Below are 23,747 nucleotides of genomic sequence, written 5' to 3'. Positions count from 1 at the left end.
AAGAGAACCCCTGCAAACAATGGTGGTGCTCTGGGTTCAGACTACCCTTCACGGAAGGCTCAGTCTAAGCCTTGCCCTTTGCTGCTTTCCAGAGACAGTTGAAAGCAGAAGGAGACAGAAGATGGGAAATGCTTTAGATGCCAGGATGCTATTTGACTTAATTATTAAGAAGCAGGTAGAAGGTCTCTGTAAGTCAGTCCTGTTGAAAGTCAGACTGTAGACCAGCTGATTATAAACCTACTCAGGGCCTTTCTCTCCAACCCCCAATTCTAACAGCCTATGACTACACAGAATTTATTTCCCCTAGAATTAATAACACACCTTTGAAATCAGTGTTCTGATAATACCTACATCCACATTCATACCTTGTCATCTTACTCGAAAAGGTTTTTTAATCTATCAGTGGGACTGTCATTCTCCTAATTGCTCAATTAGGAGAACCTAGCTTTGCTGTTGCATTTTCCTGCTTCCTTACCCCTACCTAACTAGGCAATCTGCTGCTAGTTTCTAAGATTAAGAGACGACACAGTGCAATGGTCAAGGGCTCAGGCTTTCAAACAAACTGCCTGGGTTTCGATGTGACTCTTCACTGTATGACTTGGGGCAGGTTAATTTTACTCTCTGTGCTTCTATTCTGTTGTAAAAAAATGAAGATAATAACATCTACCTCATCCAGGTTATTATGTGATTAAATAATATATGTTAAAGTGCTTCAATCAGGGCATGGGAAGTGCCCAGTGAACGTTGACTGTTATTATTACTGTGGTTATTTCTGCCTTCTAAGTATTCCTTGGGTTTGTTCATTCCCCTATCAGCTCATTAAAGCTAAGGCTCCTGCTTGTGTTTCTATTACTGTTTATTACCTGTGGGGAGCTAGTGACACATCGGTTAGCCACGTTAGTTCTGATGAGATAATGAGATAAAAGAATTCATATTTTTCTTGTGGGGTTGAGTGCTGGGATCACACTGTATTTGGCATAACATCCGAAGGGACAGAATTGACTTGGAGCTGTGCTCAGCCTGCGGACGGTGTCTCATGCCAGAAGACCGTGGGCAGCTCCCTTCATTTTTAATCAACACAATGAAATGACAGGGTCTCAGGGAGAAAAGATTTTCCTTGGGAACCACAGAAGAGGCAGTGAAGGGAGGGGGTGGTGGGGCAGAAGCCCAGAAACTCCGTGTCACAAACACTTACCTGGTCGGGGGTCTCCTGCTTCTTCAACCCAGCGCACTTGGTAATTATGAGCTCATGACACCGCTTGTGGACCACGCAGGTGCAGACTGTAAACAGCAAAGACAGGAAGGCTGAGCAACACTCAGGGAAGGGAGAGTCCCTTCCAGGATCTATTTAGGGCTTGGTGGAGGGACAAGGGGAGTCAGGCCCCTCTGCCACTGAGCCTTAATTGAATACGCTCCCTAAAGTCTTTTACGCAGCTATTTCAAAACCCTGTGCTATCAGAGCCATCAGAGTTTTCTCAATGCTCCAGAGAGTAAGGTAACGTTTATATTCAAAGGACATTAGCAGTTTTCTCCAGTTCAGGGAGTACTGATCAATTTTCTCACTTCAATATGCCAAGGTCAAGGAAGAACTCCCTTCCAGCCCTCTCCCCTGGAGCACTGCCTATTAAAGGTGTTGTAGTGGCCTCGTGCCCCACTCAGGACCATGCAGGGTGGCTGATGTGATAGGGGGAACTGTGGCAGGCGGGGAAGAAGCTCTGAGGCTTTTCTTAGCTGGTTGGGTCCTGACATATCAAACTTTAAAATTCCCATCGACTTTAAGATGTCCACAAGAAGTGGCCTATATCTGTTTTTAGTGTCAAGGGACAACATGGGCAATAGGTGGCTGAAGAGGTAAGTCACTGTTTGTGTGGGTGTTACCCCAAAGAACAGCAACTTCCAGCAGACACTACCCCAAGGGTGAACCCCAACAGTGCCGGGTGAGGAGATGGAAAAACCTCCCTGCTGTAACCTCAGAGAAACCACCGCATGACCACGCCACATTTCCACCCTCCAATTTTGTACAACTTAACCTTGTGTTGGAAGTCAATTAACTGAAAAGAAATAATCTTCAATACCTCCAAGTGAGCTTTAAATGTTTAAGAGCTAATGATCACATAGCCGAGACCAAAAAGAAGGGATTTGACAAGGACCTTTCAGTGATAGCGAGTACAAGGAGCAGGTGAGGAAGCTTCTTTAGGGTGGGAGAGAGGGAGGGAGCTGGGAGCACACACAGACCCAGCTCAGGACAAAGCGGGACTTTCAAAGAGCCTCCAACTGAAGCAGTATGTCTCATTCAGAAAGATGAAAGTGCCACCTGCTCCAGCTGGGACACAAAGGCTGGGTGGACTGGGGACCTGCTGAGACCACAAGGACACCTGGAGATAGGAGGCACCTGCAAGATACCTCCCATATATATTCCCATATATGCAGAAGTAATGGCCAAGTGGGAGCAAAGAGAGCCAGTCCTGCCCTTGGAGAGGAAGTATAAGCATGCAGGCTACGGACAGCCTCCAAATGTCATCAGACCTGGCACCTGCCTCCTATGGGTATCAGTGATCTGGATCTAACCACGGGCCTCTGAAGATTCAGTCCACAAATGCCTCTTACCTTGACACTGGTATCCCTGCTTTCCTATGACACCCCTGAAAACAAGAATACAATTTTTTTTAAAAGTGTGAAATGTTACCAGGTCAAAAAAACAAACAGAAAAACCACCCAATCCTGGCCAGCACCCACATTGCACCAAGTACATGGAGTCCACAGCATATTGTCACTTCTCTCCCACTTGCAAGGTGCCTTAAATGTCTCCTTCCAGAAGGCCACAGAGGGCAGCCCCAGTGCTTGGAAAGGGTGCAAGGTTTGGTCAGCGTCAGAGCTTGATTTCCTATACAGAGAGCCATTTCTGTGAGGTCAGCAATGTTCTGGAAAGCCACAAATGACCCTGCTTGCTCTTGGTAGGCACTGACCAGCCAAGCATACCTTTCCTTGTGGATAGAATGGACATTCCTCTTCTCCCATTCCCAGGGCATGCTCTGTGGGCCCTCTAACTGCAGAGGAGGGCTGCAGTTGGCAGGTATATTTCCCTGGGCAGTCCAATGACCACCCATGGTTCTAAGCCAGTCTGTAGCCAGAACTGGGGTTCAAGAGGTTGTCGAGGTGAAGGCCAACATTAAAGGTTCCTTCCATGGCCAGGGTGGTGTTCCCAGGGCAAGACAGAAAGTCAGCATGGATACAGAACAATCATACAAAGCCAGCCTTACCCCTGTCCTCAGTGTATGAACTACAGCTCGTCAGGGAGCTCCCTGCAGTTCCCAGCCCAGTGGGAGCCAGAAGTTATTCGGGCTCCACCCCAGGGAACCTAGAGCTCAGTGGCGTTCACCCATGGGCTCAGAGGAGACCTGGATCTGTAAGGCCAACCACTCAGTTCATGACCAAATATAGCAAGTGGAGTTCAGACAGCTGGGTCTGCCCTGGTAACCGGAAGTATCTGTGGCTAGAATGGGGCATTATTTCTGCCTCAGTTGGGCTGGGCTTGCTCTGAGCTGTATCATCTCAGATGTCTATGCCAACCTGCATGACTGGCTTTGTGACACCACGAGAATAAGACAAGTGACTCCTGGACACCTCAGGAATCCAAGGGGTCCTCAGAACCCAGCTCAGATGTCCCTGGCTGGCTTCACACTGCAACCTGGCCTCGCTCGCTCTCCCCCACTGAATCCAAGGGTGAAGACAACCTCTACATCAGCTTCAAAGAGCTCAGACAGCTTGCCCAAAAGGCTGGTGGGATGTCAAGAAAAGTACAAGCATTAAAAGACTACTAGGGAAAGAATCATGCTGTTGATACTTCCTAGCTAGAGGACATCAGGCCAGTCTCATTTTCATTTCTGAGCCTTGGTATTGTTAGTGGAATGGGGCTGGTCTTGGATCATCTTTATCTCAGCCCCTCCCCTCCTTCCAGATTTTTTTTAAGACAGTCTCACTCTGTCACCCAGGCTAAAGTGTAGTGGCATGATTTTGGCTCACTGCAGCCTCCACCTCCCGGGTTAAAGTGATCCTCAGGCTTCAGCCTGCCAAGTAGCTGGGAATAAAGGCACATGCCATCATGCCCAGCTAATTTTTGTATTTTTGGTAGATACGGGGTTTCACCATGTTGGCCAGGTTGATCTCGCACTCCTGACCTCAAGCAATCTGCCTGCCTTGGCCTCCCAAAGTGCTGGGATTATAGACATGAGCCACCAAGCTTACGTCCAGCCTCCTTCCAGATTTCCTAACAAATCCCAGACATCAGATCATTTCACTTGTAAATAATTCAGAATGTGTCTCTAAAAGATAATGATTCTTTTTTTAAAAAAACATGCCATCATCTGGGTGCAGTGGCTCACATGTATAATCCCAGCACTTTGGAAGGCAGAGGCGGGTGGATCACTTGAGGCCAGGAGTTCTAGACCAGCTTGGCCAACATGGCAAAACCCCATCTCTACTAAAAATACACAAATTAGCCAGGCATAGCGGGTGCTGCTGTAATCCCAGCTATTTGGGAGGCTGAGGCATGAGAATCATTTGAACCTAGGAGGCAGAGGTTGCAGTGAGTGGAGATCATGCCACTGCACTCCAGCCTGGGAAACAGAGCAAGACTCTATCTCAGAAAAAGACACACACACACACACACACACACACACACTCACACACACACAGAGAGAGAGAGAGAGAGAGAGAGAGAGAGAGAGAGAGAGAGAGAGAGAGAGAGAGTCACAATATCCTTGTTGGTTATAAAATCTTAACTCCTTTGATAAGATATAATTCTAGGAATAAAGTCACCAGGAACCATCACTTCTTTCCATGTATTACCCCCATGTACCAAACACACATGTAGGCCTTCACAATAGTCCCCTGTACTCAGACAAGGAAGAAACAGGACACCCCAGCATTCCTTAAATGAGGTGCATAGTCTCCCCAACCCCATCCCCTGTGACTTCTTGCCACAGAGATGTTATAACTAGAGGTTCCCAACAGAGGCGCTTACCAGATGAAGTCTCTGCAGTGGGAGCAGTAGGTGGGCTGCCGAAGATAGGTGGCCATGAACTTGTGGCCGTTGACCTGATGGACCCTGCGCCTGACGGCCCCCTGCCGCTTCCTCGGCCGCATGCGTTCCCTGAACACGCGCTCTTCATTGTCTTTAGGGGCTGGGGAAGGACAAGAGCAGGGAAGAAAAGAGTCTAGGTTAGTGCACCTTCAAAATGAGCTCCCACTGGAGAGCTATTCCCTCCCGGGGTGGGTGGGAGGTAGCCTTCCCGTGCGGAGGGACGCGGGGGTCTAAGGAGTCTTATCGAGCAGCTGGAGTGAGCCAGCACACGTGGGGTGGGAAGGCCCAGAGTGCGCCTGTCCCTGCTGCACGCTCAGATTCCATCCAACCCAAATTCTGCTCCAGGGGTGGCTGCCCCATTCCCCCCACCAACACACACAGGCTGCAGCTGTTTTCAAGGGCTTGGGGGTCAAAAGGCTCAAGGTTCACATCTTAGTGTAACTTTTTAGCAGTGTGACCTTGGATAGGTGGTGTTTCCTCCCTCTGAGCATCTGAGGGTATCTCCCTTTGTACATGGCGAGCAGTGCCAGCCACATGGGGTGGCTGAGAGGACCCCATGAGATGAATCTCCACACTCCAAGCTGCCTGGCTCAAGAAGTAGCTGCCTAATAAATCTGACTTCTTCCTTCTTCCTCTTACCTAGACTAAGCCAACCAAGAGCATTTCCCAGACGTCAAAAGGAGACAGAAAAACAACACAGTGAAAGTGGTTTCCTGAAGGCTCAAGACCACCACCCTGGGCTGTGAGATCCCACTGGGGTGAAAAAGATCTTCCCTATACCTTCCTTCCCTCCACTGCTAAGACTGCCCCACCAACTGAGGATGCCTTGCAAGGGGGACTCAGAGATAGTCACTAAAATAATAAAAATAATTGTGATGGGCTATATATTTTTGCTTCCTTAAAATTAATATACCAAAGTCTTAACCCCCAAGGTGATGATATCTAAAGACGGGATCTTTGGGAGGTGACTCGATGTAGATGAGGCCATGAAGGTGGAGGTTCCACGATGGGCTTAGTAACCTTAGAAGTGGAGGAAGAGACCTGAGTGAGTTAGCTCTCTGCCATGTGAGCAAGGAAGAGGCCCTCACCAACACCCACCGATCCTGGCTCCCTGATCTTGGACATCCAGCCTCCAAAACTGTGAGAAGGCTGTGTCTGTTGGTTAAGACACCCAGTCTGTGGTGTTTTGTTATTGTGGCCTGAGCTGATTAAGACGATGATGACCACACTAACTGTTTACCATGGGCTTACGCTGTGGCAAGTGCTATGCTAAGTGTGTTATATCTTACTGCATCTCACTGAACCCTCAAAACAACCCCACTTGAAGGGTGCTATTAGCCCCATTTTACAGGTATGCAAAGTGAGAAACCCACTCCTGTAACACAGTTACTCAATGGGGAAAGCCCAGATTCTAACCCAGAGTGAGAGAGAGGCCAGTGCTTCTCCACCCACATGCTGCTCTGAAGGACAGCCTGCACTCCTTACAGCAAGTCCCCAAGCTCTCATCTGAGTGGCTCTCACCACTAAAGAGTCCAGCTGCCTGTGGCTTCCCCGAGGGCACAGTGGGCAGGCTTGAGTTTCTTCCTAGGTTGCTGACACCTTCTGAAAGGTCTCCTAGAAGGTTCCCTGCACAGCTCTGCTTAAAATGCACTGGAAGGCTGGCTCCATGCCCCCAAATATCTCTAGGCATCAGCGAGTGCCTGATATCTCACCATAACAGGGCTAGTCTTCAGGGGAAGAAGCCCTGCTCCCTCCCAACCCTCTCTAAATATAAGGCTCCCTGAAGTGGAGGTCCTATGTGTGACCCGAACAACAGATTGATCCAAGGCCATCTCGTTATTGGAGGGTAGGGTACAGGGAAGGTGAAATTGAAGGAGGTAAAAGGTGAGAATGGGACCAAGCGTGCGGCGTGTGCTTTCAAGGAAGTAGCAGCCTCTGAGCAAACAGGCAACTGTTTACTGGAAATCTGCCCTCGGTGTTCCCAGATGGCATCTTCAACACAGGCTCAGATGACCCAGGTGGAGGTCAGTTTGTGGAACCCCTGCTTCTTGACCCGTAGCCTGCCTGGGTTTCAACTGGTGCACATTGTTTAAAAAAGTCTCTGACACTGCCGACCTTCTGGGTACAGAAAGGTCACCACCTCCTACCCTGCTCCAACCCAGGGGTCTTGACCAGCTGACCAAATCCTCACAGGAGGACCCAGTTCTGTTCTAGTGTACAGACAGCATACACACGCCTGCAGAAGTAGGGCAATTGCCATGTGGTGCTTCAATCACAGGCAAGTTTTTGTTCTGCTTCATATTTTCACAATGTTTAGAATGTTCTACTATTTTTATAAGCAAGAACAAAATGTGATAACCAAAAACCAAATCTATTCAGTAGCCCTTATTTGCTACAAACTTATCTACAGAAATCCAATCCAGAAACATCCTCCCTGGGCATCATAGGCCAGAGGATGCAGGATCTTTTTGGAAAAAAAGCATCCTTAACTCCTTTCACAGAGTTCACCATAGAATACATTTGAACAGTAAGCCAGCCCCCTAATGCATTTAAGATACAATTTGATTTATAAATCTCTCAAATTTACTAGTTGTTTTCATCCTGGGAAACTATTTTCAGTTAAAATGGTGATGGGTCCAATCTAATTTTCTCAAAGGAACACTGTTGTAATGGTGGTTACAGTCCTTCCTAACAGGCTTATTTCTCAACATTTTACAGAAATGACTAGCAATGAAACCAAACATCCTGATCTGTGTTTACATCAATTCAATAGGGTAATATGGCAACCAATTAATTTGACTCCACTCATTTTAAAGCTCTCTCAGTGGGGTGCACCAATACCTGGAGGGAAGCTGTTTAAAGTTGGGGGGGTGTGGATGGGGGTGCATGGAAGGGGGAGCCTCAGGCACAGGCTAGGCAGACAGCCGAGGATAACTCCTGTAAGTCAGGGTTCTAAGTTCAACTTCCTCCAAGGTTTCTATTACTCTTGCCCCAAAGGAGCATTTGCGCTGCTTTTTAAGTCACATTTAATGTCAGATATGGAAAAACAGAAGGTCACAGGAGAGAAAAAACATGGGTAAACTTCATCCTTCAAGTGAGGCTCATGTGCAAAGCTACAAAGCAGGCGACAGGAGAAAGGGGTGCCTGTGGCTGGTGAAAGCACCCCAATACCACATTTCTCTGGGCAGGAAAGCCACTGGTCAGGCCAGAGTCTTCTCAGCTCTGTCACCCACAGATGGAGAAGGAAGTGGTCTATACAATGTAAAGAGGGGAGCCACTAGGTCCCTCAGTCCCCAAGGACTCCCACTGGGGCCTGGAGTCCAACACCAGCAACGGATCCCTCCAGCATTTCCCTCCACTACGAAAGGTCTCTCCCAAAATGTGGCTCCCCATATATGTAAGGACTTAATTCTTGGATCTCTATTTTGCTTCACTGGCCTATATGTCTGTTTTTAACGCCAGTACTATCACACTGCTTTAATTGCTGAAGTTTTGTGCTATATTTTGAAATCAGGAAATGTGATGGCTCCATCTTTGATCTTTTCCCTCAAAATTGCTTTTGTCTTTCATGGTTCCATATGACTTTTATAATTTTTTTGTATGTTTTTATTGAAAAACGCCTTTGGGAATTTGATGGGAACCATATTAAATTTGCAGGTCGCTTTGGGAAGTATGGGCATTTTAACAGACATCAATTCTTCTAGGCCAAGAAGAGTCAACCAATCTTCAACGAGAGTGCCAAGAATATACAATGGAAAAAGGATATTCTCTTTAATAAATGACATTGGTAAAACTGGACATCCACATGCGAAATAATGAAACTGGGTCCTTATTTTAATACCATACACACAAATCAACTAAATGTGGATTGAAGACTTAAATGTAAGTGCTGAAACCACAAAGCTCCTAGAAGAAAACATAGGGAAAAACCTTCTTGACATTGATCTTGGCAATGATTTCTTAGATATGATACCAAAAAGGCAACAAAAGCAAAAAAACAAGTTGGACTACGTCAAACTAAAAAGCTTCTGCACAGCAAAGGAAACAATCAAGAGAATAAAAAGGCAACCTGCAGAATGGAAAAAATCATTTGCAAACTATATATTTGAGAAAGGTGAAATCCAAAATACATAACAAACTCCCCCAATTCAATGGCAAAAACAAATGATCCAATTTAAAAATGGGCAAAAGAACCGAGTAGACTTCTGTAAAGAAGACATACAAATGGCCAACAGGTATACAGGTATTTACAAAGATGTTCTACATCACTAATCAGGGAAATGCAAGCTGAAGCTACAATGATATAGCACTTCACACCTGGTAAGAAGGCCATTATACAAAAAAAAAAAAAAGGTAAGGGTTAGCGAGGATGTGGGAAAAGCGAACACTTGTTCACTGTTAGTGGGAATGTAAAATTGTACAGCTACTACGGGAAACAGTACAGAGGTTCCTTAAGGAACAAAAAATAGAACTACCACTTGATTCAGCAATTTCACTTCTATCTACCCCCCCCCCAAAAAAATGAAAATAAGGACTTTGAAAAGTCCTCATGCATCGGCACCCCCATATTCACCCTAGCATTATTCACAATAGCCAAGACATGAAGCAACCTAATTGTCCATCTGCGCGTGAATCATTAAAGAAAACATGGTGTATTCATGCAATTGAATGTTACTCAGCCACAGAAAACAAGAAACTCCTACCATTTGGGGTAACATGCATGAATCTGGAGGATATTCTGCTAAGTGAAATCAGCCAATGACAGGACAAACACTACATGATACCACTTCTATGAGGACTCAAAAGTGGTTGAAATCATAGAAGCAGAGAGCAGAATGGTGGTTGCCAGGGGTTGGGAGAAGTGGGGAATTGGGTAGACATTACTAAAAGGGTACCAAGTTCCAGTTATGCAAGATGAATATCCTGGAGACCTACTGTGCAGCTTTGTGTCTATAGTTAACATACTGTATTATACACTTAATTTGCTAAAAGTGTAGATCTTCTGTTAAGTGTTATCACCAAAATAAAATGCAACTCTCATAGTAGAGGTAATATGTGTGTGTCTGACGTATAAACTATGCAAACGTGTATATACATGTGTATGTATATAATATGTATAATTTACATATTATATATTGACCCATAATATAGTATTGTACATATAATATGTATGATATATACGCATATCATTTTGCTGAACCAAAGTTAAAGATGGAGTGACACTTCACTCGTAAATACTTCAGCCTCGATCTCCTAACAAAAAGACATTCAGCTATATAATCACAATAACAGAGTCAAGAAATGTAACATCGATATGACATTGTCTAATACATAATTTTATTTGAATTTTCCCAGTTGTTCCCCAAGTGTCCTTCGTAGTTTCTAATTTTCATCCGGGAACTACCCAAATGCCTTGCATTTGGTTGCCATATTTTCTTAGTCTTAGTCTAGAACAGTTTCCTATACTGTTCTAGATACATTTACGTAGAGTCCAGGATGTTGTCTTATTGAATGTTTTACAATCTGAATTTCTCTGGTTGTTTCCTCCCAATTAGTTTCTGATTAAATGGCAAAACCACCACAAAGGTCTATGTATCAACAAATTGAAATATATACATCAAGATCTCTATAGATAATGTCTTAAATGCCACAAACATAACATTTTCATAAGATATTGACTCTTACTAGGAATTTTAAGACACAAAGCTTAACCGTTTTGGCATACCACTGACATACAATTTAATACCTAAAAAGTAACTAATTTGTTTTAAAATTATAATCCATTATTGCAAGTCTACTATGAAACTGACTTATTCATTCACTGCTAGAGGCCATGCCAGTTGACAATGTTTTCAGAAAGCAGTATCACAAGACACAGAGACCACATGGGAAACACCACAAAGAGAGTCACACCCTTTGATATGGCAACTCCTTAGGAATTGACTCTAAGTCAATAGTTAGACAAACTAAAAGCTCTATCCTTACAGATGTTTCCCTTTGCATATCTATATTAGCCAACAAACAGAAACGGCTTGACTGTCAACTCTTAGGAGAATGGCCTAATTAATTACATTACATTGACAGCAACTTTAAAAGAGTGAGAAAAGACCACAGAAACCTGGAGAAAGGTGATGTAATACTGTGAAAAAAGAATGAATAATACAGCCACGCATCAAGCAAATTTGCAGGCTGAAGATAACATAAGAGCTGCGCTGCACTAGGATGGATGATGGGATTATATAGGTTGACATTTGAAAAAGTGTTCTCTAATGCTCTTTAATGACTTTTTAAAGCTTTCACTTGCCTAAAAAGCATTAGGTAATGAGTGGTTCCCTCATGCTGCAGGAGTAGGGGGCTGCCTGGCACAAACAGGACAGGGAACTGCAGCTTGCAGCAGAGAAGGGGAGAGAAGAGGGAAACCCCCAGCTTCCCAGCCGCCCTTGCTTCTGAACTGAGCACATACACACTGGGCCTGCTGCACACCAGAGTTACCGGACCCATCCCCCTTTGCCTCTGAACCACTCTGAGGGGGCTCGCTGCTAGCAGTGGACGCACTCAGCCATGTTCAGCCAGCGTGACAGTTCATTTGCTGTGACCTCTGAGGCAACAGCAAGGTTGGCTGACCTCCCAGAGGACCCATTTGGCTCTTTGGAGTTCCCTTGTTTTACACCTGCATCTGCCCCACTGCAGAAGGGGTGAACTTGAGTCAAAAAAGGCCAAGACAAAGCTGGATAGCTTTTGGGAAGCCTTCTGGAAATGGAGAACTTGCTGTGCAGATGCAACAAAATTCACAAAGGCGTAAGGTGAAGCACAGATGTCCTCTGAAGCAGCTTCCAGGTCCACAGTAACCCCAACCTGCAACAACATTCCAGGCATCGTTTCTCCTTGATTCAATTAGGCTATGAACTTCAAGCTCCAGAAGCTTTTATATCAATGAATATTTTACAGCCCCAGTGCACAGAAGAATCTCTCACAGGCTGTAGGCAGGTGGCAAGAACAGCTAAAAGAGGTCTGTACTGTGCAGTTATTCTTCTGTTTATCTAACTTCACCTGGTCCCTTTTCCTTGGGGCTGAGACTTCTCAGTCTGCACCAGAGGAACACTCAGGGACTCAGGGAGCAGCAGCCCCTGGCACCAAACCCTAGGCCACATTTTCTGGCCAGTCTGGTCATTGAAGCTTTCACTGCTCCACTGTCCTTTCCCTTACCTGCTGCATCTCCTCCCACACAAAAAACAAGCTGAAGAAACTGAACACCCTCCGCATGTGGGGCCATGGGCACCCACAACCTCAGTGTTCATAAGATGCCTTTCAGTTTAGGAATATTTCACAGGAAATTTCTTTTAAAAAAAAAAAACTTTAAAAAAATTTCAATAGCTTTGGGGTACAAGTGGTTTTTGGTTACACAGATTAATATCGTGGCAAAGTCTAAAGTTTTAGTGCACCTGTCACCTGTGTAGTGTATACTGTACCCAAAAAGTAGTTTTTTATCATCACCTCCCTCCCACCCTTCCTGTTCTGAGTCTCCAATGTCCATGATTCCATTCTGTATGTCTTTGCATACCCATAGCTTAGCTCTCACTTTTAAGCGAGAACATGCAGTTTTGGTTTTCAATTCTTGAGTTACTTCACTTGGAATAATGGCCTCCAGTTCCATCCAAGTTGCGGCATCAGACATTATTTCATTCTTTTTTATGGTTGAGTACTATTCCATGGTGTATAGATGTGTGTGTGTGTGTGTGTGTGTGTGTGTGTAATTTACTTTATCCACTCATGGGCTGATAGGCACTCAGATTGACACTATATCTTTGCCATATCATTGACTTGCAGTGAATTCCTAACATACACAGCCCGATGCCTGGATGCCGGAAATGCCTTCTAGGGTGCAGGTGGCAAGCACTGCCAAGCACAGGGGTCACCCTTGCCTGGAGCAGACTTGCCGACATGCATGATGTTGGGGCACCACTGTCATTCCTCACTGTAGGACAGTCACCTGCCCTTTGTGTTCAGGGCACACAGGGACCTTTCCCCAGGCAGGTGTGCTGCGGGGCCTTCTTTCTTTTCTCTGAGCTCTTTCTTTTGATTTCCCTTTCTGCCAGCATGGTTGAGTGAGGTGTTAGCAGACTGGACAAATTTTGTCTTTTCCCAAAACTTGCCTAATATCCTTGAACAAGTCATTTAACCTCTTTGAGTCACTGCTTTCCTATGTTATCTATCAGGAGAGGGGCAATGCCCTGGCTCAACCCAAACCCCAAGTTGAGAGGAGCAGCACAGACCCATGCTGGAGCATGCGGCAAAAGGAAGGACAAAAGGGAGTCATCCTTTATCTTTACTTAAAATTTTGTTATTCCCTCATTAATCTGATTTACTAAACTACTACAATATTATTTATCTTGATTCCTGAGACTTGGGGCAGCCCTAAATTCTGCTTGCACCATAGTCCTGACCTTGACTATAATGACTGACAAAGGTCCACATGACGTTCTCCTTCTTAAACACACCAGGCTTCGCAAGGGTGGTGGGAGGGCAGCCACTGTTTACCCTTCTCTCTCTCCACTAGGCTACTGTGGGGTGGTAGGTAGGCTTCCAGGACCTCCTTCACCCCAGGGGACACTCCAGGATGGCCCCCAAAATCAACAGTGTAAGAACCAGAAGTGGCAGAGAAAAAATACTGCCAAAGAAGTGAGGGTTCAGATGGTGACAGCTGAATTTTGCCTGGAGAGTTTTCTCCTCCTGCGACCATGGGAGGGCCGGGGTGTGGAGCTGGCTCTGGATCCTGTAGCGCACACCCCTCCTCATCTGGAGACCACACGTAGCAGCCTGAAATGACCACCATGGGGTATTTACAGGAAAATCAACAAATGCTACAAATCAGGACTTTCTTGGGAGGTTGTTGTTAAACATTTATCAGCACAACCCTGGCCCAGAGGAGATCAGACGTATACAGCCACGGTTCAGGTTTTCTCTCTTTTATCTTTCCAGAAACAGGTTACATCAACCAAAGCTATGGCTTTAGTCATCCGATACTGACTCCCAGAAACCCTGCATCTCTATTTCCCTGGAGCCAGCAATGCCTTACTGAGGAAAAGCCTCATTCCTGACCCTGCAGAACCTGCTTCGATGCTCCCTTGTGGCCCCCACCCTGCTGGGGTTCAGCTGCTCCCAGATGTTACGTACCTGCCACTGTAAGAGAGTGTCTGCCTTATCTCCCCCACACCCCATCCCATCAGGTTTTAGGGCAGCTCACTCCATCTCCAGACTGGGAAAACTCAGGAAGATTGGGCTGGGCAAGGAACACTGACTTAGCTCTAGAACAAAAGCAGAAATGGGACTAGTTTGAGGAAAAGCCTGGGGTTGGGGTGGGGGGCAGCTCATCAGAAGGCTTTTCTTGGAACCCAGGTAAAGAGTAATTCTAGTCTTCAAGGTAATTTTACAACACAAAGAAAACAATTCAACTATCCTGGTCTAAATAACTATCCTAGTCTAAATTATGGTCTAAATAACTGTCAAACCCTGGATATTCGAAAGCTGAAAGACAATAGCTAGCATTTATGGGGCCCATTCCACATGCTGAGCATGACTCCAAGCAGCTTATGCATATGATGTACTACTATCCAACACACACGAGGCAGTAGCCCGCACGCACGCAAGGCAGTAACTTGCACATGTGACAGAGCATCACGCACATGCACATGTGCTTCTCATGCACACGTGCACAGGAGCATCACTGGTACCTGTGTTGTGTTACACATCTATGAAGTATCAATATTACATATTCAGGCAATATGTAAGCATCTTACATACTTCCTCTAATATCACAAGGCATGACTTTTGGTTCCAAGAGGTTAAATAACTGTCTTGTGAAAAGCCATGCAGCCAACAGTAAATGTCAGTTTGGGTTCCAGCCTGGCCCAGCCATCCACACCTCCCAAGAATGGCAAAATAGCCTAGTCCCACTTGCACCCAACTGCGTGTGTAGAAGCCTCCTGTCAGCTGCTGATCACCCACCTCCCCACACATCTGCCCTTGCTCTCACCTAGACACTTAGAAAAGAAAGCTGAGGGGGACTGATTAAGTCACGGCGCACCCACGTAATGGAATTTCATGCAGCAGGTTAACACAGCAGCTCTGCTAAGTCCCCCAAGAAACTAAGCAGAAAAAGAAAACTAGGAAACATGTTGATAGTGTGGATTTGCGTAAAATGAGGAAAAAAAAAGAATATGCTCAAACATGTATAAGCAAGACTACACATGGAAAATTTCTGAAAGGGTATATAATAAGCTTTTCATCCTGACAATGTTTGTCATATAGACCCTGGGTTCCAGGCAATGTTCTGGGCCCAAAAGGATAACCCATGGCTACTGCCTCAACTTTTGCTCTCAGAAATTCTGGATTTGGTTCTTAATAGACAGGTCTCTGCTAACAAAGCAAGGAAGTGCCGTGATAGCCCAGATTACAGTGGTTATGATTAGGAGGTGCTCCTGACAGCGCCCGAATGCGACCTTCCCCTCTCAATCTTTGGGGAGTTTCCTTAATTTTCCCTTTCAATAATGCTCTGTTTACTTTATAAATTTATTGGTAAATATGCAAGGTCAACGGAAAGAAAACAAAACCAGGTACTAAAAATCAAAGCAGTCATGCCTTTTATTTTGTCATTTTCCATAGAAAAATAGATGATAATGTTTACAAGTGAAATAAATATTTTATGACAGTAAGTTTTAAATATTGTGTAAATATTTATGTGATGCCAAAGAATATGTTCTACATGTGTACTCACACAATGCATTAAAGAAAATTTGTTCAAAACAGGAAAGAGGAAACAGCAACGAATTCCCTCAGAGAGATTATTTGATGCTATCTGTATCTTCCCAGAGAGGCACACAATGAGAATCAGAAACGTCTGAGAGGAGAGGTTTGGGATTGCCTGCATGTTTTATTCTGCATGTAATCGAATCAGAAGAGAACTGGTGGCATTTCAAGATTGGCATCTCAGGTTTGACATGAACCATTGTTTCTTCTTCCTCTTCACTTTCTGAATGATCTGCGCTGTGTTCATGGCAGAACTTATGCTCTGTCCAGGTATGAGAACAAAGCTGCAGCTAGTGTGCGCCATGTCAGAAAAAAAGAAGTGAAAACCTCAGACTTTGAATGGGAGGCACAGCAGCACCAGAGTAAACTGAGGTAAAACATGGTGATTGACAGATAATGGGAGAAAAGAAGATGCCCACCCAATCTGACTACACCGTGGTTTCTGATGCCGAGCACACTGTGTTGAACGTGAAGCACTGAGGAACAGTGATTTCACTTAAGCAGGAAGCCTGCTAGCCTCTAGTCTATATTCATTCATTCACCCATTTATTCCTTCCTTCTGCCATCCATTCAAAGTTACATATTAGAGTCACAGTGGAACTTTACTGCATGCCTCTGGTACCCAGGAAAAATTACTACTTCCAGGAGGAAACCACAGAGCAAAAACCCTCCAGCAAAAACCTACTGAAAGCTCAAAGAGTGCTCCCAGCCTGGGAAATCTGCCAAGTGGGGCACCAGCCAAGGGTGGGGCCAGAATCCCTGTTGGTGCCAGTGATGATCTGAGATGAATCACAGGAAACTGAGCAATTGCTGCATTCTTGGGTACCTGAGCACAATGGAGCCCACGTTCCCTGAGGCCAGGTTCTGGTCACTGTTCACGCTTCTAAAATGCTGTATTAAAATGGGCCTGTGGACAGCAGAACTAAAAGTCTTAGTAGGGAATCTGCCTGTCCCCAGGTGCTAGTTGGTAAATATGGAAAGGGTGTGACTGTGCCAAGTGAAGTGGGACATTCCCCTCCTTGAACAAATAACAAGCCTTTTAATGCCATAGACACTGTAGCCCAAAAGGCTATATGGGGTCATTTATGGAAAACCCATACCCTTCCACTGCTGTCTATAGCAGCCACTCCATGTCACCTACTCAGTGGCAGTCCACGTTCGATGAGAGTAAAGCAAAGTGAACTCAAGATCACACCCTTCGACGTCATGAGGCTCCCAGCCACCTTCCCTTGGGCTCCACAGAGCTTCCCAAAGGTACCTGACTGCACAATTTCCCAGACTACCCCAATGAGCCAACTTTTTAGTTCCTCAAACTCCTTCTTTGCAAAGGCAGTTTTGAGCACTTGCTAATTTTAAAGTTAAAATTAAAAAGAAAAATAATGGTCTTTCCCAAGAGATCTGGAGCCCCAGCCAGGTCTCCCAGAATGCTGACTGGGTGGGTATTCTGATCAGACGACCTGGGAAGGAAGAAGAATTTCAGGGAGTGTGAAGATAAAACAGAGATAAAATGAAAGAATGGTAAGGCAAAAGAGATGGAGAAAGAGAGAGGATAAAAAAGAGTAAAGATGGCCGGGCATGGTGTCTCATGCCTACAATCCCAGCACTTTGGGAGGCCGAGGTGGGCAGATCACCTGAGTTCAGGAGTTCTAGACTAGCCTGGCCAACGTGGCAAAACCCCATCTCTACTAAAAATACAAAAATTAGCTGGGCATGGTGGCACACACCTGTAATCCCAGCTACTCAGGAGGCTGAGGCAGGAGAATTCCTTGAACCCAGGAGGTGGAGGTTGTAGTGAGCTGGAGTCACACCACCACACTCCAGCCTGGGCAACAGACCAAGACTTGGTCTCAAAAAAAAATTTAAAAAGGAAGTAAAGATAATTATTGTGCCACCCAATCTGGGCTAGTAATTGCCTAAATGAACCTCACATCTTCCCAGAAAGCAGAGGGACTTATTTTACATAACACAACCTAGTGTCCCTGGTTTTTGGGTCCTACTGATCAGGAAACAAGCTTGCCTTCCTTCCACCCTCCCTTCTATCGACCCAAGCCCATCTAGTCCCCACGGCAGGGCACTGGGGAGACAGACCTCCCTTACGAAGCTTCATACAGGTGAGTAAGCCCCAAGTCTTTCCACAGAAATAGCTATAATGGCCACAGCTCTTGTGGAACTTATATCTTTTCCTTTGGCCTCAAAAACCTACTTCAATTAAAGTTCTTCTTACCAGTTTTATGTTCCACTGAGACTGCACATGGAGAGAGGCATGAGAAGGTCAAAAGCAATAAGCTTTTCATAACTGAAAGCATCCCAGAATCTAACTCATGCTCCTTCAAGTCTCATGAGCTCTGACACGCACATGCACGCAGTGCCTCTCCCCGACACCCCTGCTGCTGGTACTTTCCCTAGCTAGGGGACATCACAGTCTAGGAAATTCACCAGATTCCCAGTTGTTTGGGCCTTAAGGCTTGGCAACCCCTCTCTTCCCCAAGCTGTCCTCTATAGTGATATGAGAATGTTGGGAAAAGAATAGTCACCGTATGAGGAAAAATGTCTATTTCTAATAGGTCTGCAACCAACAGAAACTTCAGCTCAATGTTGAGCTGCATATCTATAAACTTCCATTTGGAGAAAATGAAAACTGCCAAGAGGGGAACAAAAGAGGAGGGAGGGGTGGTGGGCGTTTTCAGTTTAATGAACCTAAGAAAAAATTCTCAGGCCACAAATGCTTAAGGGAGACCCATTTAGCTCAGTTCTTGGTGCTAATGAAGTAAAAGTAGAGATCCAATTCCTAGCACGAGTGAGTTGTCTTTGTCCAGAAGGTAAATATTACTGGCCACAAGCCCTGCCTTAAATCGCAGCCAGACTTCGTATAGGTATACATTCTTTAGGGCCCTGTGGGGAAAGTAGGAACGGTCCTGCGCTACCCAGCTTCTTTCCTAAAATTCACCTTCCATCTACCTTGCTGATCTCAGGGAGGCCCAAGAGTTGTGTCTTTACTTAAAGAAAGTGTCTCTTTCCTAACTCAAAAATCTAAACCCTGCATACGGTACAGTCACCCACCTGCCTTTTCAGTAGGTTTTGGGTTAAGCAGTATTTGGGAATAGGGAGCAAAGGCTAGACTGGGGTTGAGGTCTACCACACAGTCTTAAGAATCTGGCCGGGCGCGGTGGCTCACACCTGTAATCATAGCACTTTGGGAGGCCAAGTTAGGCGGATCACCCGAGGTCAGGAGTTTGAGACCAGCCTGACCAACATGGTGAAACCTCATCTCTACTAAAAATACAAAAAATTAGCTGGGCATGGTGGCAAGTACCTGTAATCCCAGCTACTTGGGAGGCTGAAGCAGGATAATTGCTTGAACCCAGGAGGTGGAGGTTGCAATGAGCTGAGATCATGCCACCGCACTCCAGCCTGGACAACAAGAGCAAAACTCCATGTCAAAAAAAAAAAAAAGAAAGAATCCCTGGCAATGGAGTAGCACTGCCCGGCCAAGGTAGGCTGCTATACCTCTGAAATGCTAGCAAGCCTGGCTCCCCAGCTAAAGTTGCTCCTGAACTGAAAGTCTAAATGGGGCATCTGCCTGTCCTCAGGTGCGAGGTGATGAACATGGAAAGGGTGTGAACATGCCAAGTGAAATTGGACATTCCCCCCCTCAAACAAATAACAAGCCTTTTAATACCATAGGCACTGCAGCCCTAAAGGCTATGGGGTTACAGAAACCAACTCACAGAAACTGAGTAAGATAATAAATCTTGATTATCATCTTAAGCTGCTAAATTTGGGATAACTTGTTATGTAGCAGTAAATACTTAATTCAAGAGCTAAGAGGTAAACCAGCAGGAGAAAGCTAGGGTAAACATTAGAAGGAAAAATGTTTTTAACTCTGAGGCTTGTTCATTTGCTCAACCAGCATCTGCTGGATGTCTTGTAGGTTTCATGACTGCTGTCCTTTGTGTTACACACTCCTTCTGCCTATGGAGAGAGGCAGAGGAAAAATCAATGCTATGATAGGTCAGCTTATGTTAGAATCACTATCACATGGAAACCAGGGCCTGTGTAAAAGCGAGTCAGGCTGACCTAGCTCCTGAGAGCTGGGAACTCAGAGACACAGACCAAGTCCTGGTATCCTAAAAAGTAAAGTGACCCCTCTTGCTTCCCGCCCCTCTGTGTTTGCTTTAGTCCTTAGCATGAGGCTTTCAACCCTGTTGAAACAGAAAGCCTCTGGGAGGGCCATTATAAGTTCAACAGAGATTAATTTCAGATCCTTTTTGGAGACATGGTGCTGGGCAGGTAGGAAAACTGTGGGGCATAAGGGTTGTAGGAACTGCAGGGAGAGCGAGGCAGGAAGTAAATTTGGGGAATTTTGCAAAGGCTGATGGGTGCTTGGCATCTCTAAAGCAAAAGATAAAATCCATTACAAATGGAATGTTAGAAGTATTAGGCACCATTTACAGCAGGTGACCCCAGGGGACCACAGTACTGGTCTGTGGCCTGTTAGGAACCCGGCCTCACAGCAGGAGGTGGTGGATGAGTGAGCATTACTGCCTGAGCTCCGCCTCCCGTCCGACCAGCAGCTGCATTAGATTCTCATAGGAGCCTGAACCCTACTGTGAACTGCACACGTGAGGGATCTAGGTTGGGGCTCTTATGAGAATCAAGTGCCCTCCCCTTCTGCCCCCCACACCGCTCCCTGCCCATCAGTGGGAAAACTGTCTTCCACAAAACCAGTCCCTGGTACCAACAGGTTGGGGGCCACTGATTTATGGTAGAGCAGGTGATTGGCACATATTTTCTCCATTTCTCAAAAGGATTCTACACGATTGGTATCATTACCTCCACCAAACAATGAGGAAAACGGGGCTAAGAAAATCCAAGTGACTCACTCAGGCATGAAGAGTTATTAAGTGGTGGAGTTTGATTTGGTACGAAGGCCAGGCTGGTTCCAAAGTTCATGTCTTTTCCACCATACCACCCACATTAAAAACTATGAAATGAAGGTTCCCCCACACTTTATCCCAGAAAACAAGCATTCTGTTTGTATTTCTCTAACAGGTGGTTTACAGATTTTTTTAAGTGAACTTTCCTTCTCAAATGCTATAAATGAAAAAACGATATGACAAATTATTAGCCGATACGAAGAGGAGAGGCCAGTTTCTTTTAAATGCATACGGGCTTTGACAAGAAGTTCTGAAAGTTTTTTTGAAACCAGGCTGCTGGCAAAGATAAAACCTGGAAAATTAAAACTCATAGAGACAACTCCCTCTCACATCACAATATACATGCCAGAGAGCACAAAGAGGTGACAGAGGGAAGACCAGAGGCCCTGCTTCCAGCTCATTTGTATGGACCCTGGCTGTTTCATGCAGAATTTTGAAAGGTAAGAGGATAAGTTAGGTGATTCAGGAGCAAATGTAATCATCACATGGACATTAACCTCTGGGAACAAAAAGTTTGTATTGAGTCAAGCAATGAAGAAAGCTTCTGATTAAAGTGTTCCCTAAATCTGACTGAGCCATCCTGTGCCCAGCAGGAACACCCAGCCATGGAGAAAAAGTCTATTTTCTTCTCCAGGTCAGTCCCCTCCTCAATACTGAGGCTACACAGATTGAAGTTAACGCTTCTGTTTTTTAAATAAACATAATCTTCTTTTTTCAAACGCAGCAATTAGCAAACGCCCAGATCAAATCTATGACGGAAAATTTGAAGTAAAAGGTTCAACTCTCATGCCTCTGTGTGCATGCATGTGTTTAAGGCAGGATAACTAAGATGAAGACATGACATAATATCTTTTCTTCTTCCAAATCACCTGCCTGAGAAAAAGATTGCAGTGTTCAAAAAGGCATGGCTCCTTCATTCTAGAGATGCCCTAGCGTCTCTGGCTAGCATTCCGGCCCAAATAACTCCTTGGAAGTAGAGTTCTTCCTGCATCTACTGTCAAACAAGCAAGACCACAGCAATGATCTTCCTCTTGCCCTGGGGAAGCGTGGTACATTTTTAAAAGCTCAAAAGATATATTCTCCCTATTTTCAGCTCATGAGAACTCCAGTTGATTTCTGGATAAGAACTACCTGCAACTTAATGAGTCATTAACCAGAAGAACTTCAGGTTGACTTTTAACCTGTCAGCCTGAAATATGCACCTGTGAGACCCCACCCCCACCCCGACGTGGCTCTGTCAACGTTTATATGCAGTCCGAAGACCTTTCTAGAGATCAGAAATTGCCTCCTGCTCCTGAGGGGGAAAACACATTTCCTGCTGGAGTATGATGGTTAAAGGATTATTAAAAAAAGCAAGTTTTAAAGGCCAGAGGAGGGGAAAAAATGGTGGTTCTCTCATTCAAACGATGACCACAATCCCTTGACAAACCTGAATTAACACACAGAAAAACCTAAAACTCACAGAAAATGAAAAGTCATGGAGACAACTCCCTCTGACACCACAATACACAGGCTAGGGAGCACAGGGGGTGCGTGAAAGACTAGGGCATCTCAAGGGGGTGCTCCCTGGGAGGTGTATTGTGGTGTGACAGGCAGTTGTATCTCTGTTTTAATTTTCCATTTTTTTTTTTGCTAGCCTAATAGACTAGGTCTATTAATATAACTCTATCACCATTTTCTTCTAAATGAACTAAATTCTGAGGTTCTCTCTCCTTAAAATAACAGTGAATATGAAACTTCAGCATGCATCATAATTACCCAAAACGCATGCTCAAACACACACTGCTAGACCTCACCTCTACAATCACTCATTCAGCAGGCCATTTCTGGGAAGGGGTTGAGAACCACTTCCGACAAGTTCAGTAGTGATGTGACCAGGACTACATAAAAAAAATAAAAAATAAAATAGAGACACATTCTCATTCTGTTGCCTAGGCTGGATCTAGTGCAGTGGCATAATCACAGCTCACTGCAGCCGTGAAGCTCTGGACTCAATCGATCGTTCCACTTCAACCTCCCAAGTAGTTGGGACTACAGGAATGTGCCACCATGCCCTGCCTGGCTGGGTCTTTTTTTTTTTTTTTTTTTTAACAGAAATGTGGTCTTGCTATGTTGCCCAGCCTGGTCTCGAACTCCTGGCCTCAAGCAATCTTTCCACCTTGCCTCCTAAAGTACTTCCAAATTCCAGGTGTGAGCCACCATGCCTGGCTCCCACATTTAAAAATCAGCTAGACCTCATTAGCTATCTTATCTGAATCACCTAAAAGAGATCGACTTACTCATTCAAAAGTAATTAGAACACTGATTAAGATGTAGAAAGCTGTCATTCCTATCATTACAATGAAAAACAAACACATAGACAATAGATCAACAGAATAGAGTCCAGAAATTAGCCCACATATGTGCATACGATTGAGTTTCAGAAAAGGTGCAAAGGCAAGTCAATGGAGAAATGGCAGTCTTTCAACAAGCGGCAGTGAAACAACTAAATGCCTATGCATAAAAAATAAGTACGGACCCATGTTTTGTACAAAAATGAACTCAAATATAGACCATAGACAAAAATGTAAAACCTAAACTATAAAACAATGGAGGAAAACACAAAAAATCTTTGTGACGTTGGGTTTAGGTAAAGATTAGCTATGATGTTAATAGCACAATTCATCAAAGACTGACAAATTGGACTTTGTCAAAATAATAGCCTCTCCTGTTTGAAAGATGTTAAGAGAATGAAAACACAAGTCTCAAAATGGGAAAAAAATTTGCAAATCACACATCCGGTAAAACATATCTAGAATATGTAAAGAACTCTCAGAACTCAATAATAAGAAAACAATCCAATAAAAAACGGGCTCAAGATTTGAATGATACCTTACCAAAAGAGATACATGGTAATTAAACACATGAAAACAATGTGTTTT

At 44.8% G+C, this 23,747-nt stretch overlaps 1 protein-coding gene across 2 annotated transcripts in view; it reads right to left on the bottom strand.

Annotated features, from left to right (window-relative positions):
- The window catches only part of PRKCE (protein kinase C epsilon), a 535,093-nt gene that overhangs the window by 209,623 nt on the left and 301,723 nt on the right, over nt 1-23,747 (bottom strand). For both annotated transcript variants that reach the window (XM_032239536.1, XM_032239537.1), the window contains exons 3-5: nt 5,024-5,183; nt 2,608-2,642; nt 1,196-1,281 (exon numbers count right to left, since the gene is read on the bottom strand). In XM_032239536.1, the coding sequence (XP_032095427.1) occupies nt 1,196-1,281; nt 2,608-2,642; nt 5,024-5,183 (281 nt within the window). The remainder of the gene's footprint in view (nt 1-1,195; nt 1,282-2,607; nt 2,643-5,023; nt 5,184-23,747) is intronic.

Source organism: Sapajus apella, unplaced genomic scaffold (assembly GCF_009761245.1).
Source record: "Sapajus apella isolate SASKATOON/1434 unplaced genomic scaffold, GSC_monkey_1.0 scaffold44, whole genome shotgun sequence".
NCBI lineage: Eukaryota > Metazoa > Chordata > Mammalia > Primates > Cebidae > Sapajus > Sapajus apella.
Note: the sequence above shows the minus strand (reverse complement) of the source record. Positions and strands in the feature narration are given on the sequence as shown.